Consider the following 18941-nt stretch of genomic DNA (forward strand, 5'->3'; position numbering starts at 1 on the left):
AACTGCCTTTTTCTTTTTCTTTTTTTCCTCATGGCACTGCTCTTGTCTACTACTGCAGTGTAAGTGCTGACTTTCCTGTGTAGAAAATGAGATTTAATAAAGGAGGATGGATTTGAGGTTATCACAAACAAAAACTTATGACTAAGTTTCAGAAAAGATTGATCGCTTCAGTGCCATCTAACTTTGCTATAGTAATTTTGTTTCTCAAGACATGTCACTGTAATACTCAGTTCCCTGCTTCAAACAGTGGTGTGTCATTACGGTGGACTAACTCTTTAGTTATAAGGTAGTCTAATAATTTGAAGCAGGAGTTATATTTTAGTTGTTTTCAGACAGGAACTAATTACGTCTTTCCACACAACAAGACCACTTATAAATTTCATGCGGGACTTTCCAAAAGCACCCCCAGTGAGGTATGGAGAAGGTGGAATAACTGTTCTCAAAAGGACTTTTCTCTACTACAGTTGGCTGATTTAAACCTGAAGAACCGAAGAGACTGACTGTTGCTTGTGATCTGGTGTCGTGCCTACATCTTTCAGTCTGCATTCATAAATGCATGCTGTCTGACTTATTACATTGGCAGGCAGGTTTAATATATAACTGTGAATTGCAGTATCATGCCAGTGTAGCTGAATCAACAAATAGCTGGGGAATTTGGGGACTTTTCAGTGATAGATGTTCTGCTCTTACGTTAATATTTACAGTAATAGCAGAAAACCTTTGAGGTGACAGGACAAGGACTTTCTCTGTGTGGTTGTCAGTGCTGAAGTGTCTTTGCTCACTTCTTTCTCCGTCTCAATTATGTCAGTTTTGAGTTAAAACTATGGTTAGTGCTTCATTATTTTGGCTCTAAAGCTGTTGTAGTTACTTGGTTCAAGTTCTACATTTACATTTACATTTACATTTACATTTTGAAAAAGAAGTAATCTCTGTGTGCCTTTGGTGACAAAAGGATGTATTTATAGCAAGTGCCATACCAGTGCAAGCTGCAGGACTGAGCTATGTGTTTAAAACACCACTCACCACAAGGGCAGCGTGGCATGAAGTCAAACTGTTCTTTGGCTCATTGGGAGATACACATAGTCAGGTACTAATCCTTGATGAAGATGGAGGGAGTGTTATCCATAGCACCTATTTAGGAGATGTAAAAACAGATAGACATCGGTATGATGATCATTGTTTAGTTGGAGGGACAAAGTGATGCCTTCATTTGCAGAGGAAATGGGCAGAGCTCTGAGCAAAGGGTTCTATAATTTTGGATGTTTTTTACTTCCTTCTCGCTCTACAAGGTCATCGACAACCACACAACATAGAGCAGTCTGTGTGCAGGTTAGAGATGGCTTGGGGAACATATCTGTGAAAACTGGTTAATTATTTGAGGGGTTCTGTTCTGACTGTAGCTGTTGGCATGGATTCAGTTTTAATTTTTTTATGGCAGGCAGACTAAGCCTGTGAAGTTGAAGCAGGGCCATCAGCAGTTGAACAGTATTGCCTGGAGGCTGCTGAAATTACACTTTTCTGGTGATTCTTAACCTCTGCTGTTTCCTTAACCTCTTCTGCTCAGCTCTCTGCAATGGCTGCTGTTGAGAAATGGGAAAAGCACAGAAGGAGAAGGGGTGGTAAGAAGGCACTTTTTTAAACTTGATCTTATTTTTTAGAGAGAAGGATACTCTTAAGCCAGGAAGTCTGACCATCGCCAAAAATGAGATGGCTGTTCATTTTCCATGTCCCTAATCCTCTGAGGCATGGGAAGACCTGTGTACGGCTTCTGTTCTTTTTTTCTAGATCTGCTGTGTTTGTATTTTGAAGGGTGAACTGGAGGAGGAGAGGGGTTAAGCAAAGCCTGTGTGCTGCTTGCTTTAAAAGTCATGCTTTAAACACTGCAGAGTTGAGATGCAAGAGAGCATTCCTGCGAGGGTGGAGCCCTGAGGGGGAGAATGTACAAATGCTACGGTAGACTTTAGGAAGGATAAGAGTCTGGATCTAGAGCCTGAGCTTTTATTGGCAAGGTACCACTGCCAGGATGGATGCGAGAGGGTTGGTGCTGGGTCCCATAATCAAGACCTAGAGGCTGTGAGTGGTTTCATCTGTGTCCACAGAGCAAAACAGCATGCTGAATTTCAAGGGTGAGATGCGATACAGCTGTCCATATTGGGGACCCACTTACAGAAAGGAGGTGCGGGTGGGAGACTTGACAACAGTTGGTTGCAGGTTAAAATGAAGTGCTTCAGGTAAGCTGTTAGATAAGGGACCCCACCAGTCCTGCAGTGCTGTCAGTCTTGCAGGGATATCCCACCAACCTCACAGACCCTTTTTTTTCCTTGACTTTGCTGTGATGGGAAGACCAAACCTAAGATGGGTGCTCTTTTGGGAAGTGTGTGCAGGGTGAGGCCTGCAGAGAGGAAGAAAGAATGTAAGTAGTGGGAGTGTTGAGATGCAGGAGGGCCTCTGACTCAGGCAGGAAGGAAAATGAAGAAATGTAGCAGTTGAAGAAGATGTGAGGAAGTGGGACTGTGACTCAGGCTGGAGGGGAGGCAGTGGGACGTGAGTTGGTCTGTGGCGAGTGAGACGAGAAGACAGAAAAGGAAGCACTGAAAGTAGTTAGACTCCATACCAAAACATGGCACCCTGCACCAAACCCTCTCCAGATCAGAGGACTGCAGGGTTTAGTTGCAGTTCATAGCCCTCCTGATTGTACGGCAGTGCCAGGCAAATCATGAGGCGTTCTCATGTCAAAACTTGGCTCTTGGCAACCTTGCGATTCATGCCTGTGTAGAGGCCAGCTCCATGACTGTATGCTGCTTCAGCCTCTCTCCAGGGCAAAAGTAGAACTTAAGCTCTGCATTGAGTAGCGTTCCTTCTTGTAGTTGTGTAACGCTCAAAAGGGGGTTGCTTGTTCGACAAGAACTTGCAGCAAACAGCTTGCCTGGGGCTGGTGCCAGCCTGGAACAGAGGTGCAGAAGCTGGTCCCAAATCTTGCCATGATTAGTGCTCCTTACAAGGTGTACATCTTCAGCTTGCCTGCTATCGGCTCGCACCAGACATGCCTACTAATGGCAACAAGCAAACAATGAAAAACTTCCCTGTGCGAAACACTTCACTGAATGCTTCCCTCCTCCCCCTGCTTCGGGAAAGGATGAGAGAGAGAAAATGAGGCACGCAGAGCAGATGTTAGGCAGGCTGTCTGATGTACTTCTGGAAAGTATTCAGTCTAGTGAAGACAGCTGTAGGAAATCTCCTGCTAAGTAAAATATTTTTTAGAGTCAAAATAATATGCCATTTGTGCTTGAAAGACACTTTGAATGTTGCTGCCTTATTTTTAAATAGTATTTCTGGTATAATTAAGTGCCTTGCATTAGAGTGATTTCTCTGCCCAGTTACTCTGATCTAGTTCACAAAATGCATTTTTTAGTGTATTTCAAAAGAAAACTGGACAGCTTAACTCTAGTGCTTTGTGAAGGAAGATCCATTATGCTATATTAGAGAATTACTTAGTCATAGTAAAAGAGAAAATGTTTAGTCACAAAAACCAAAGGGTAAAATAAGACCTTACAAAACTTGGTTTTAAATGCATTAGTATATGATTCATATAATCTGTCTGAATGTTAACAGACCATCTAATTTGCTTTTATACACTTACATAGCACCCTTTCTTTTTGCACTTCCCTTGTATTGGTGTGTAAGATATTCTGATTTCTGTGTATCAATAAATTTGTATGCTTTTTATAAGCTTTATCCCAAGGGGGATGTAGGCAGTACGGTCCTGAGTTTTTCAGTACCTAAATCACAGCTACCATTCAAGGCGAAACCATTTTGGTGGTATGGAGAATTCCCCTTGAGCTTTCCCATATGCCATTATAATGCAAATCCCTCTCTGAGAAGTTTGAACTCCCTCGTGCTGAGGAAAGGTTTGAACCTGGATCTACTGCATCCTGGAAGTCTGCCGTAACCACTTGGTTGTTGGATAAAAGAGCATTTCCTTTGCTGGCTGATGTTTAGGAGAGAGCAGTAGTATTTTGTGCTGATTCTAATCCTACATATATGCCTTGAAAATGAATTCCTAAGGGGAGAACAGTCAAGGAACACCTACTTGGCAGGTCCTGTCCTGGGGGGGTTGGTGGAGAGTAGAGCCACACAGTTATACTTAAGGTGAATTATTTCCGCCAATGCCCAGAAATACAGGGCCTCTGGATTGTTAAAGTAGAAAATTTTAGCTGACTAAGGCATGAAAAGGGTTAGAGGCCTCTGAACATACGTTTTGCACTTAAGTGTCAATAAAGTTGGGCCACTTAAGCCCAGCTTTACTCATTTTGACTCCATGTTATAGACAAAAAAAACCAACAAAGAAACATAACAAAACTAAATATTGCCCTACATTTATTAAAATTTTCTAAAGTCCAAAATGTTTTATTGTGCTGTCTAATGTAAGAAGATATGTATATGGTCTTGGGGCAATTGTTTTGCATGGCTATTCCAGTTTTTTTTTTTTTTTTTTTTGTAAGATGTTGACATTTCAGAGGTCAAGTGTTGTACTTTGCAAATAAATGGTCATCTTATGTGAAATTGTTGTGACTGGTATTTGGGATAAAACTTTGGCGTGAAGCTAATTCGGTTGTTGAGTCAGCTGACTTTGACAGCAAAATGATGGTTCTGTCCGTTAGCATATTTATCGAAACTCCATTCTGAGAGAAGCCTGTTCACTGAAGACCTATTCTACTAAACTGAAGTTGTATCGAGGAGTGGAAAAGGATACAAGTAGTCATRCTGCAAACTATAAATAAATGAATCCTCTGCCGTTTTTAACAATCACTGAACATTAGGCCTGTTGGCAGATTAAAACTGATAAAAGTATGTAGTTCTATGCTCAAGCCAAGCAATTGAGTAGTTAAGGTAGCTGGATGGCGTGATGCTTGCAGATGGTGCAGATGTGCAGCGGCAGATCGTACCTGCTCCTGGATGTTGGCAGTGCGCGATATGCTTTACATGTGCTTGTAGGCTCTGCCAAATAGCTGTGGCTTGTCTGCTTTGGAGGTTTCACCTGTCCTGGTGAGTTTGCTAGATTCCTTAGCATTAATATCTTTAGTGGGGTGTAAGTGATGATCCGTAATCCCAACAGGGATATAGCTGGCAATATACTGTATAGATATTCACAGCAAAGCTGTCATTTGGTATCTGCTTTGTTAACGGCTGAATTTTTAGCATCGAAATCTAAATCCTCCTCTTTGCTTATCAAGAGACACGAAAGAAATTATACCTCCGAGAACTGTTGTTTTCAGGCTTGGGAATGGCTTGCATTTTAAGAGGTATTTCACAACCATGCAGGCCTGAAAGCTTTCCTTTTCAAAGTAAATAATCTAAACAAGATCAGAGTTGGAGCTAAGCTTTGATCAGATGATTAATTCTTAGCTCCGGTGACATGCAGCTGTCATTGAATTTAAGGTCTGCTTGAAGGCTGTTTAAACTGGTAAATTTTGAGAGAGGTTTATGGTGTGAAGTTAGCCACTGTTCAGGGAACAGTGCAAGACTTAAAGCTGTTTAAGCTAGACCTCCTTTGAAGGGCAGAAACAGAATTTTAGAAGAGAATAGCCATATGTATTGGTATCATATATTATAGAGTCTGCATCTGTAGTCAAATAGTGTGTGTCTAGTGGTTTTAGAGGGACAGGAGAACAGTAGTTTTAAAGAATATCTGAAATTATGAAAAGAATGTAAATGGACTAGCTCCTCAATTCCTTTTTTTTTTAAAGCAGCTCTGACTGTTAGGGCATGTTGAGACAGCTTAAATTCCTCCTATATTCCCATAGCTCAGTGCTTCCCATTGGCTGCCTCTAGACTTTCAAAAGCACCTCGTCAGTAGGAAGCTCTGGAGCCAAAGGTTTGGGAGTACAGACTTCAGAGCCTAAGGGTCTCTACAGAATACAAAAGCTAACCTTAGCCTCAGGAAGGCCAGGCTGCTGTTGTCAGTGGCAAGGGGAGGATCCTGTTCTTACTCACCCTTGACAGTCTTAAGTGGGTGATCTTAGTTACCTCTTTAGGCCCTCTGAGCTAAAATGAGCCTTTGTGAGTTAATCCTCCTTTTCTTACCCCACCAGTCTTACTGAAGGTTGGAAATGATGGACTCCCAAGTGACTAAGTTAGTTATTAAAATTTTATTTAAGTTTTGAAGATGCCTAGGTGCTTTCAAAAATTTTATCTTGAGATATCTGAGGACATGAACTTTACCCCCATAACTTATGTGTCATGGTAATAGAAATATAATTTGCATTATGACTTTTCTTCTTTCTTTTATGTTAGCAGACGGACCATATCTTCAAATCATAGAACAGCCTAAACAGGTAAGAAGAACACTGCATTTTGAAAATCTTTGATAGCTATGTCACTATATTCAGCTTTGAATAAAACCATGAGTTAAGATGAGAAAGAAGAGTGTTGTAGAGGTTGAACTTAATAACAAATGCAGCACTTAACTATGAGCAGATTTTCCTCTCACTTTTGTAGTTAAGTCGTTTCCTGTTTTGTTCTGTTCTCATCTTTTGTGTCTCTCTGGAAGTGTCATAAGACACCAAAATCTGAGGGTTTTAAAAAATGTTTTGCTAAATACAGAATCCCCATCTTAGAACTGGCTCTTAAAGTACCCCAGTGTTTTGAAACATAAATGAATGCACCAAAAATGGAAGATACATAGAATTTGTTCCACATTTCTTGAAAGGTGTGAAAGAAAAAATAAAGACAGTTCATTCTGTTCCCAAAACTTACAGGAAATTTTGACTCATGCTTTGGCATCATGAAGAAATTGCTGTGTTGTCCTTGAGATTCCGTGCTGTCCTTTGAGATTGCTTTTGCCATGCTTAGCTCTTCTGAATAACCCCAGAAAAATGAGATGAAATACTTGGACGTAACTCTTGTGTGACTGTGTAGCAAACACGCTGCTCTGACAATGTCAGATTCATCCATTACACTGGTTAGTTTTCAGGCAACTCAAGTATGAGATAATTACTGTAGAGAACATTTGTTTCAGATACCTACTAGCGACATGTTTAGGCCTGAGCATCCCTACAGGAACTGGGGTACCTCAGCAACTTGGGGGCCAGCAGAGTACTCCGAACTCTTGGAAGAGTATGCTGCCTCTTCCTTGTTTTAGTTCATCCCAGATCAGGCCGTGTCTTTGCGCAACTGAGCCTACAGTGTGCAGTGGCTAAGGAGGAACCGACCTTTCCATGCATGACTTCTCCATGAACAGCTCCTGTAGCAGAGCAGCTGTGTGGCCAGCTGGGCAACAGTTTATGCCAATAATCCTATCAGCAATAACACCGATAGCGCTGGGAAGGGTGATTCGCGGGCGGAGTGCTGCGCTTGTGATAATTCTAGGCGCAAAAGGATGGTTGGGGAGAGTGAGGCGGTGTATGTGTGATTACGCAGGGAAGGGCAGGAAGCTGGGTGAGGCCACCCAAATAGCTGCTGCGTCTGCCAGCCCTAGGGCATAAGAGGTGAAGAGAGACTGAGTTGCCTCGTGCGTCTTGACTGCAGAGATTGCTCTGCTTTCTGGACAGCTTGAGTTCAAGCCTATCATAGCTGGCCGTTTCATTTGCAATGCAGTTGGTTTCAGTTCACCACAGGAAAGAAGATACATGCTTTAGGATTAGTTTCTTCTCCTGTCAGTATCTAAGAGCCAGATCTTTCCATTTGCCTGAGAAATAAGTTCTTAAGATGAAAAGGCTTTAGCAAGATAGGTATTGAGGCTAGTGATTACAGAGTGATTTTTTTGAACTATGATGTTAGCTGTCAGCTGGCAGACTCTTCGAATTCATTGAAGCTGAATGATCCTTGACGAAGGATACAACGCTAATGGGTGCAGTGCAGACAGACCTGGCACTTTAGGGAGCCTATATAAGACAGGGGCTTTGCCAGAAATTGCAGGACTGGGGAGTAGATCTGAAAGTTTTCAAAGTTTGGGGGCCATATGTAATAGCATCATTAAATGGGTGTTAAAATTTCTTTCTCTGATTCCTTCTTAGATGGCTTTCCTTTTCAGTAAGGGTTTTCACCCTTCATGCTTAATAAATTTGAGCTTAAATTACATAGAATAATCTCACTAAGCTCTCTTGGACACACAAAATTACTTTGATCCCTTATGTTTGCTAGCTTCTCTGATGCTGTTGAGGGTGTGTGTGTGTGTGTGTGTTTTCTCCTAGCTTCAGAATTGGATGTTGCAGTATTGTGCATCCAAGTCTTTTTTTGAAACCTTTTAACTGTCTCCTCATTTCTTGAATTTAATTTAAAAGCAAAATATTTGATGCTGTTTTCCCATTCTTCATACTTCTTTCCTTTGTCTTTCTGGAAAGCTCTCCCTTTCCTTTTTTAAAAGGTAATTCTATGACATTTCCATTTTCTAAATGTTTCTCTATTAATATATTTTGACATTTTGATTCATTAGAGCTACCAAATACCTTTGCTTAAGGGTTGCATTTTCTGTATGGTTTAGACTACTTGGTAAAAGCAGAGGGGATGTTATTTCCTTTAAATAAAAATGTGATAAATGGACAGCTGTACTCTAGAGTGGTTGCTCGTATCCTGCAGTTCCCCAAAATATACTCAGATGTTTGTTTATGTAGCTGAGATGAAAACCCAGTCATTCAAAGTCCACTGAAGCATTTGTGCTGCTTCTGGACTCTGCTCGGAGATGCAGCTTTCATGTGAAGCTGCATCTTCTCCCTCCCCACAAGGAAAAAGCAGTTCTGTTTTTTCCCATACTCTTTTCTCTATGATGCTTGGTACTTCTCTGATTATTACTGGCTTCAATTCTCTCTCACTAGCACCTGTGATGAGAGAAAGAGGATCTGCTCTTCTGTTATCTTTCCTTTAATTTTTATCTTTTTTTGAGAGTATCACTGGATCTCTGCCCCAAAATCTCCAATTACTGCTGTATGTAAGAGTGAGAATAGAACAGCTGGGCACTACGGTTTATTGGTGTTTTGTCAATCAGCATTCAGAGAGCATTTCAGGGATGAACAGCTGTAACTTTACTTTTTGTGGGCTGTTTGGGCAAGTGTGTGTGCGTGTGCATGCACACTGGTCTTTTAGTTTTGTTTTTAAACAACTTTCAAGTTTCTTTTCCTTTATTTATTTCCACAGAGAGGTTTTCGTTTCCGATACGTATGTGAGGGGCCTTCACATGGTGGACTTCCTGGTGCTTCTAGTGAAAAGAACAAAAAATCATACCCTCAGGTCAAAGTAGGTACATACATCATTATTTTTTTGCAAGCTGATTGCAAGTGCCACATGTATGCATATAGGACTTTACTGCATATCAACATAAATTTGTATGAAATTATTCAGACTGCATTTCAATCCCAACTTTCAAAGTGTAATTGAGTTTAAAAAGAAAGTAGGCGTCAGACCTGTGGAGATGTTTAGGCACTATATTAATCTGCTAGCTGGTGAACTGTAAGCTCTCCTGCATTTTTTCATCTCACTGCCTGTGCGCAGACCAATGGACCTCTCCCTTAAGATGCAGTTTTAGCATAATTCAAGGTCTGACTTGCTGTAGTCTGGTCAGTGATTCCACTTCACTCTACGAAGCCTGTTTACCAGGTTTTCCTTCCTTTTCTTTTCACGTTACTCCTTACCCAATACCTCTAGGACACTGTATTCGTAAGGGCTTGATGTATCTTCCTTTAAAGTCAATGGAAAACTTCTAGTTTTAACAGGAGCAGCATTATGTTCAGGTGTTTGCTGAACAATTTTATTTTTTTTTCCAGAGAAATAGGAGCAGGTTAATCAAAGAACACTCTGTGCTAGAGCAATATGAAGACTGTACCAGTGATGATTAATCGTTCTAGGATTAGGGATCAACTTTCTTTACATAGGATTCTTGCAGCAAACTCTTTTTTTGTGAAAGAGGGGAAAAGATGCACTGTGTCTTATCTGTATTTTTTTGAATTTAATAAAAGTAACAGTCTTGGTGTTGCAGTAGACCTCTAAGGAACAATTGCACTAGAGATTGTCTCAAGAGGAGCAGGGGCAGTATCTCCTGCAATTATCTCTTCCTCTCTCTTTTGCTGACCGGAAGGAGGAGAGGGAAGGGCAAGCAGTCGGCCTCTGTGCTAGGCCTTGGTGTGTGCCACTGCTCAGCTTTCTCTGTTGTATGCAAGCAGTTCTTCTGCAGTTCTTGAGAAAGACTAGAGTTTGGAACAGTTGCATCTCCAGCGTGAATCAGTATGAGTATGACTCAATGGAAAATAATCAGCATTGGCTGAGATAGCCTAAGGTGTTAGTCTGGCAAATTGAGAAGAGGCTGGGAAAGCTGATTTCATGTAGCCTTGCAAAACTGTGATGAAAAAATACTAGCCCAGGCAAAGAATCTGCTTGCTTTTCCCTCTTCTCTTGTGATGGTAATGACGAACCAATGAATAAAACTTTACTGCTATGTTCAAACATAAAAGAATTTACCACAGTTGAGCCAGATCTTTGGATTCCCTTCCAATCTATATTGATAATTAATATGAATGAAAGTTTCCAAAGATGTGGTGGAACACACAATAGCATGACAAGGAAAATATGCAATGAGAAGTAATACAAGGAATGGGATTTCTCAGGGAATAAACTAGAAAGCAAAGTGTTCTTTGGCTTTCCATCAAACCTTCTGTTTTCATTGATCATCAGATCTTAATTTCATCTAAAGCTTTCTCCCACACACGTGTCCCTTCCCCTCCCTCCCATTCTGCTGTACGCATCTGTTTTTTTTCTAGTTTAAATCCCCACATGGCAACACCTGCTGGGAGAGGCTGGCAAGGGAACACAACAAGTAAATTCCTTGAGGCCATTGCTTGTTAGTGCCTGTTCTTGATTCAGGTGGTGCCAGTAAAGAGAGAAGGGTTTCACACCTTTTCCTGTAAGTCTCTCCTGTGTTTTGTCAAAGGACACTCACCTTGTCGTAACTGAGGTGAGCAAAATTGAAAATCACTGTATATTTTTACACTTGTGCCATGGCTTTCACCATAAACTTCCATTTATTGATTGCAGTGATGTGAAAGGACAGTAGTGTGAACTTTGGCTGTACTGTAAAAAGGAGACTTTGTGACAGATCTTTAAACCTTGGCTGTGGTGTGATCAGTGCAGCTCACACTGGGCACTCTCTTACACTTGGCCAACTTAGCCCAGAAAGCTTCTCTAATTTACCAGAAGCCACCACGGGATATTCTGAAAATGGACATCTCCTGTACACAGGGGAGCATCGCAGTGTCACTCCCCCTTTTCATAGGATTGTGGATTTAAGGCCAAAGGAAGACATRCCTATCTGATATGACCTCTTGCGTAATGTGGACTATTCAACCTCACCTATTTCTTTTCCTACACCTAGCCCATAACTTCTAGCTGAGCTGGAACACATCAAGATGTAGCTTTCATTTAGAGGTTGGAGTGCTAGAGATTTTGCGATGTCTCTAAGCAAGATGTTTTGATAGTTAATTACATATTTAACCACCTTCTATATAATATTTTGAGAGATGGCATAGGGCAGGAGCTAATGTAGCAGTTCTGCACTGCCAGGGAGTCCTTATGCTTCAGACAAACCTGCACTGACCAGCCAGGTGACTTTCTGAATATTCTTCTGCAAGTTGGAGTTGATTTTAAATCTCATGTTTTAACAGCACAGTGATGGCAAATGGAGTCCTAGTAGCAGCAGTATTTTTCTTTTAAGATAAAGAATGAGCTTCATTCAGCTTTGTGTTTTAAGGAACTATATTTCTGTGTTTACCACTGTCTTTGACAACAGCAACAATAATATCATGTACAAAACATTTTACATTTTCAGAGGATTGTGTTTATATAACTTTGCATGTAGTTATGGAGAGCAGAGAAGCTGTAGAGACTGAACATGTTATAATGAAGGTAGACTTCATGCAAGTTGCATAATTACAGTAGAAAGCTACCTAAAATTCTTCATTTCACTTCTGCCTGCTTAGTGCAACTAACACAACACAAGAAAATTGTACCATCTATAACCCAGCAGTTGACATCAAAGCTCCTGAGCTGTTTACTCATCATTAGGTTGTTGTCTGGGGAAAGAACTGTTTGAGAATATGTAATATCCAGATAACTACACATAAGCTATCCAAATCTCTCAAAAGATTCTTAGCAAAAAAAATGAGAACCACCAAAAGAATAAAATTAGATTGTCTGATATTATCGCCAGCTTATTGAGCTATCTGTTTTTGTTCTTTTTTTTCCCCCCAGAATTTGCTTGTTTCTACGTATTTGGAAAACTGCCACGAAAATAGGCATGTTCCGGCCTTCTTGCACATGTTTACCATGTGTGTCCTGATCTTGCATACTGATGTTAGTGTAGCTGTATTCATGTTTCACACTGCAGCGCTTGATCGAGCTCTGGGTGTGAAAAGAATTTGCTGAAAATAGCAATGCGAAGGAAATGTCCTGAGTTTTCATCTGCTTGGGGGCAAATCTACCTGGGTGGCTGCAAACAAACTCGGGTTGCCTATTCCGTGAGTGGGAGGCAGATCAGCTCCAGCCGAGGCTAACCGCGTTCACTCAGCACTGTGCCCGAGCTAGAAACCCCGACTCTCTCCCTGTGAGTCTGGACGTAGTGCGGTCCCGCCAGGCAGCCCTGAACTGGGCACGCAGCAGGAGCACTGCCCAGCCAGGCATGTCCTGGCGCTCTCCTAAATTAGACCTTAATTTGCAGATATGCATTCCTATCGAAATCAGGGGGATTTCAGCACATGCTTGAAGTTCAGGAGGGAAATTTATGGACAATTAGGCAAGTTATTTAGTTGATGAGCTTTCCTGGTGAAGAAAGACGCAAGCATATATGTTTTCCCCCTCTCCCCCACAGGAATTAAATTGAAGAGTGGTAGATCACCGATTACAGGCACAGGTTAAAAATTAATTCATTTAACAGCAAAACTAAGGAATAATTACTAGTCAAGAATGAGCAACATTTTTATTTATAGATCTTTACCCCTCTTAAAAACCTGTACTGAACCAAATTCAGCCAAAGCAAAATTCAGTGAGTTTTGCGCTTTTTACAGCTATGGTAACTAAGGTTGCATATAGTGCACTGAATCCCTTTCCTTGAGCTCCTAAAGCAGAGCATCTGACTCTGTTTTTGGCATGAGAGTCACCTTCAGAAGGTCTGCAGCTCCCATTGGTTTTAGTTACTTTACATTGCTTATTCGTAGATCCCTAAATAAGTATTCAGTAGCCTAAACTGTAGATGCTGGGTTTGAAATGTTTTGTATTAAACTAGCAGCTAAAAAAAAATCCTCCTCCTGTCTGAAAACGTAACTTTTGTAAGGAGTGAGTGGTGCTTCAATTGTGGAACACTTTTTGTATGTGAGTGGTTAAGACAGAACTGGTCATACACTAAAGGTCAGGTAGGCTTGGGAGTATCACTACTACTAATAAATAAAATAAATAAATAGAGAAATAAATAGATTTTATCATTGTTGGCTTTGTATGTTTGACGTGGGCTTTTCTATCACTTGCTTTCTGTAGCTAACTAGTTGGTTTCACTTGCTGCTTGTAAGGCTAACTGGAAAAAACATAATGCAAGTAAGAAGATGTCTTTATAAAGTTCTTGTAAAGTTTTAAAAAGTATAGAAAAATTGGCTGGGGTCTGGATCTCAGGAAGATGTGAAATAACTGAAAAACCTTTCAGCTGTTGTTTTGACATTGACTCAATTTCAAGTTCACAGGGTCCTTTTAATCTCTCAGACAAATCTCTCAAACAGAAACAGCAGATAAATGTGAGCCTGCAGCATTTTAACTTTATCAGATTAGATCAATTGAATGCTGCTTCAGTACAGGATGTAATCAAATATTACAGCTATGCTCTTCCCAAGAACTCCTTATTTTCTTTTTTCTCCCCWATCTTTAGTTTGATGTTCAGTAACTATTTTTTTTTTCAAAACACAGGCCTGATTTTGAGCAGTCATCACCCAAATGCTATCTCCTCATATTGAATCTGTGTTTTTGTCAACACCATAGTCCTTGGGTTCCTGTATCTATTCAGCAATGTAATATGCTGCCTGCCATTTAACATCTATGACTGTTTTTTGAAGTTCTTAATAGTAAAAGGTGATATGATTATATTTGGATCTTAGTACCAGATTAATTTTTTAAGCTAGTCTATAATTCAAGGACACTAGAAAATGATTTCAACCGACATATGTTACGTATTCTTAACGTTGAAGACAGTTAACCCCTGGGACTGTTTCACTGGGAGCAGAGAAAACCTGGATGTTTTAAAAGCAAGTAGAGAAGCTGTTCTGAAAGGGATCTAAGTAGGAAACAATTCAGGGACATCCTGTAGCCTTCGCAGTACAGGACGTCAGACCGGATGACGCAAATAGTCCTTTCTCGCCTTATGACCTATATAAGGTATTACGTTTTAGAGAACTCTCTTGTTTTTCCCCTCAGAGAGGCTACAAAGATCATGCTGAGCTGAGTAACTGGGGAAGATTGCAATCTTGTTACCACTGCAGTGGTAACAAGTGATATGTTCTGCTTTCAGGGGCTGGAAAGTCCTTGAGGCGCAGCAGACCTACCTACAGTTTCACTGTGGTTTCGACAGCTGATGAAGGACTGTCTCGAACTTTTCTGATGTGATACTAGAACGTGCGTGTTACTCAGAATGAATATGAATATAGATGTACTGGGAACTTTACAGCAGGGAAAGGTTTATTTAGTGAGGGATAAAAACACAATAATTTTTTAAAAGCCCCTCTTTGGAAAGTTAATTGTAGCAGTGAAGGTGACCCTTAACACCAAACATAATCATTTTCCTTTTCAGGTCACTTTGTGAAAGTTGCACAGGGGTCCTTGCATTTTCTCACTGCAGGTAAATGGTGGAAAAGGTGAAGCAGGGATTATCCAGTGTCTCTGCTTTGCTCTCTGTTTTGCCTCCCTAATCCAGGCAGGATTACAGTTTGGGGACAGGAGAAAGCATGGGTACCCCGTGTTGTGTGTTTTAGAAATCACCACTTGCAAAATGCACCTTAAGACAGTGCTGTACAGTGAACTAGCAGGCACTGAGTAATGAGAAGACTTTTGCACAGCTGTTTGTCCTGGATCCGTTTTTTCATATTTTAGGGTTTTTTGCTTTTAGCCGTGAGTGGGAAGACAGGGAGGGCGCGCAGTGTATATGTATGCAGAGTGCTCCAGCTGTGGTGGGATGGAGTCAGGAGAGGGGTTAAATGGAGTGAAGGAAGCTAGCAGGGTTTAGTAATGTGGTAAAATCATGGCAGTCTCTGGTTATCAGCATCTTATCAACAATGTAACCTTAAGTATTCAGTTCATCACCTATTCATCGCTTTGATGTTTATCGTGGTCCTTTAATACCTTGCTTGATTAGATCTGTGTGCTGCTGTAATACAAAGAACTTTGCCCATGGCAAATTAGAAGAAAAATTAGAGGAGGAGGGGAAAAAAAACAGTATTGATAAAAGGGTTGATTAAGTGAATTGGAAGGGAAGGTTATGTTTGCTTGTTTTAAAGGGGGATAATTTTGTATTCAGCATAATTTGAAAATGACGCACAACCMATAACTGAGTTGATGAATATTACTTGTGAGGAAAGCAAATAAGTTTCTAAATAATAAATGTAAAGTAAATAACTTATAAAAATGATATGTTATTAGTAATTTTAAATCTCTTTTTAAGGCATCTAGATTTAAAAATCTGTTAGAAAAATATATGGTGATAAGAAGCTAGAATGRGAAAAAAGCTTTATCGTCCTCTGGAGCTGGTTATACCAAGGCATCCAGTTTATCCTACTTCCAGTCCTGCCAAACTTTACATGGCAGTTTAGCATATATCCTCATGTATGCTTAAGGGAAATATTTACTGGACTGGGTCATATGTGTGGATGTACTGTTTTGAACTAACAAAACACATAAGAAAATAGAATTAATTTTATTCCAGATATAACTCTGTGAGGGGATTATGAGACCAAAATGGGACCAAAATGAGACCAAAAACTTTTAAAACAGTCATAATAGTTAAAAATGAATTTTTAAGTGGTTTCAAATTGAGCAAAATGTTGCAGGGATTTTTGTGCTGAATACGTATGTTTTCTATGCACTTCTTAACATGTAGCAATCTTCATCATGAATTAAATGTGCTAATTGAAATTTACAGAGAAAAATATGTAGTAAATAGCCAAAACACAAAATAGAGGTTCATGTATGCGTGTTTTGGGAAACAGAAGATTGCTTTCATTTAACTTTGTTTTGTTTTTTAATTCTTTATTATTGTTGTTGTTGTTGTTATTTGTCACTACTCCTTCCATTTGTATATCAAGTTCAGTTGCAAAGAAATGCTGGCTTTTCTCTGTGATGATCTGGTACATCTACTTTGTCATTTGTATTTTATTAAGAAATACACGTCTCTCCTATGTGAGCTTGATTGTACTTAGGTGACAGAAAATACCAGCTACAGTCATTATTTGATCTGTTTAAGGAAAATATCTTTACATTTATTTACAGATCTGCAATTATGTTGGACCTGCAAAAGTAATTGTCCAGTTAGTTACTAATGGGAAATATGTCCACTTGCACGCTCACAGCCTGGTGGGTAAATTTTGTGAAGATGGAGTATGCACGGTTAACGCAGGACCTAAAGATATGGTTGTAGGGTAAGTCTGTTGATCCATTTGTAAGGCTGGGCTAAGGGAGAGAGAATCAGCTGTTAGAAGCAATGCAAAACTACTACAAAGAAGCAGCTAAATGGAGCGTTAGTCTTCACTTTCTGATCTGTTTTTTCTTTGTACCTTAAATAAAAAAATAAGTGGGGATTCCGTTTACCTTTGCAAAATTTGACATATTAGAAGCTAAACAAGTTAAATACGTTTAAGTGAATAATTTTCACTGAGAATTTGGAGAGTTTCATTCTCTTGCTGTGCAATTCAAATTTGTACTGTAAGCTCATTCTTTAAAATGAAAGTAGTTTTGATCAGAACGAAGGGACTGCAAAATTACTGAAGACAAGCTTTTGCTACTATTTTGATCAATATTCTACTTTCTCTGAAATCTGTGAACAGGAATAGAATGAAGCCAAAAGTATTAAGAAAATAGGGTTAGTAAATTTGATAAATTAATGCAAGACAGGTATAAACATGAAAATATTAAATGAGTCAAACTTTTTAAGTTTAAAGCAATACGATTATAGTGAAGTCGTAGTTGGTCTGTTCTTGTTTAATTTAAAAGAATAATTGTTTATATCAGTAAATGGAACTCAGGCTCCTGTCTACATTTTCAGGCTTAGATCAGGTTTCATGCTGGCTGTGAGTTTTAGTTCTGTGATCTCAAGAATGTCTTTGTTGGTGAAGAAGGTGAAGTTTAAAAAGCTGAGAAGGTTGGGAGAGAGAGAGAGACTCTTTTAAACTCTAACTTTTGATGTCCAAGCCCAGTGCACCAACTTTACCAAGCACAGCAATTTAAATAGCTTCATTTGAAATGCTCCTTTTCATCTTGAAAAGTTTGGCTCATTTCCTAACCTGTCTTGCTTTTCATCAGACGTTTAGAAACAGCGTTCCTATCCTCAATTGACCTGCATGAAAACTGAGTTATCGTCTTGTTTTCATACTTCCAGATCTAATTGGTTTTGAAATGTGCAGGAGATTTTTACAAAAGCAGATCTTGTGTTATGGACACTTTCATTCAAAGAGATACCTGAAGTGTCTTGCTGGATGTCCAGAACCTAGCTTAAAACATGTCCTTTGGAAAACGTTGCACTGTTTTTTAACTTCTTACCTTGCTTTCCAAATCATCAGGACTGATTTAGCTTTTCCTGAGCAGTTGCTTTGTGTAACAGTGATGCAAAATGGCACATTAATGTCATTGCCAAGACAGAGCAAACAAAGTGGGAAGGTCACGTTTTCAAATATTCTGTAAGTTGCTTCCACAGGGCGGGTGTGAACCCTAATAGATTGCCACTTATGCTTTCCGATAATCCTGTGCACCCCTATGATGGTAGYATACTGTATGATGGTACAGGTTTTACATGTTTTTGTAAGCGTGGCTGAAATTTTCATGCAGAAAAATTTGCCCTCGAGAAGCAGTAGTGCCTATGGAGCCCTTCCATTGAGTTCAGTTGCCTAGCCGCCTCTGGCTACAGAGTCTGCCTGCTGCAGCTTGGGCAGAAGGCATTAAGCAAATATTTCCCTCAATCACAATCCTGCAGGTTTGCGAACCTGGGAATACTTCACGTCACAAAGAAGAAAGTGTTTGAAACTCTGGAAGCRCGCATGATAGATGCTTGCAAAAAAGGCTACAACCCTGGCCTCCTGGTGCATCCTGAACTTGGCTATTTGCAGGCAGAAGGATGTGGAGACAGACAGCTAACTGGTATGTGGAAATGATTTTAATGAGTCTTTTACTAAAAACAGCTTTAGCTTCGGGAAATACAGATTCTTAGCCATTAAAAGGCAGTGGATGGTAAAACTGCTTATGGCTATGCATTTTAAGAGGTCACGTGTTGTTGCTGTGTTTTAGGGAGTCCGGAAGAGTCTTTGTTGTCAGCGTGCGTATGAGAACCGAGCAACTTCCTTCCATAGCTGCCTGTGCCCACCTCTGTGCCTAGATCTCATTGTTCTTATCCTGTTTAATAAGCTGATAAACAGGGTCATTTTGCATTATTGCTGTGAGACGTGATATCCTTAAGTAATTGTGAGGACCTTCTTTGGGAATACCCGTTTCATTCAGCTGCACTTCACACACATCCTTGTAAAACCTGTGGTCTACCTTGCTTTCAAGACCTGTGCAGAGGCACCAGCCTGCTCTCTGCCGCTCAAAGACTAGGCATCCAAATACATTAAAAGATAGAAGCTGATGGATAAAATGGAAAGGAGCGCGTTTCTTTGTTACTCGTGCCTTTTCATAGTGATGTTTGGAAAATGCTCTGTTTTCTTGTGTGTCCTCCACCCCTT

The 18941-nt window shown here is 40.1% G+C and overlaps 1 protein-coding gene across 9 annotated transcripts in view; it reads left to right on the forward strand.

The window, feature by feature from the left end:
• The window catches only part of NFKB1 (nuclear factor kappa B subunit 1), a 61595-nt gene that overhangs the window by 16496 nt on the left and 26158 nt on the right, over positions 1 to 18941 (forward strand). For 6 of the 9 annotated variants that reach the window (XM_026078411.1, XM_026078415.1, XM_026078413.1 and 3 more), the window contains 4 exons: positions 6295 to 6335; positions 9133 to 9231; positions 16501 to 16649; positions 18197 to 18360. In XM_026078411.1, coding sequence (XP_025934196.1) covers positions 6295 to 6335; positions 9133 to 9231; positions 16501 to 16649; positions 18197 to 18360 — 453 coding nt within the window. Of the gene's footprint in view, positions 1 to 1558; positions 1620 to 6294; positions 6336 to 9132; positions 9232 to 16500; positions 16650 to 18196; positions 18361 to 18941 lie in introns of those variants that run through there. The other 3 variants (XM_026078418.1, XM_026078419.1, XM_026078416.1) reach the window with 3 other exon arrangements.

The sequence above is a fragment of the Apteryx rowi genome, unplaced genomic scaffold, assembly GCF_003343035.1.
Source record: "Apteryx rowi isolate R43461 unplaced genomic scaffold, aptRow1 scaffold_48, whole genome shotgun sequence".
In the NCBI taxonomy this organism is placed as follows: Eukaryota; Metazoa; Chordata; class Aves; order Apterygiformes; family Apterygidae; genus Apteryx; species Apteryx rowi.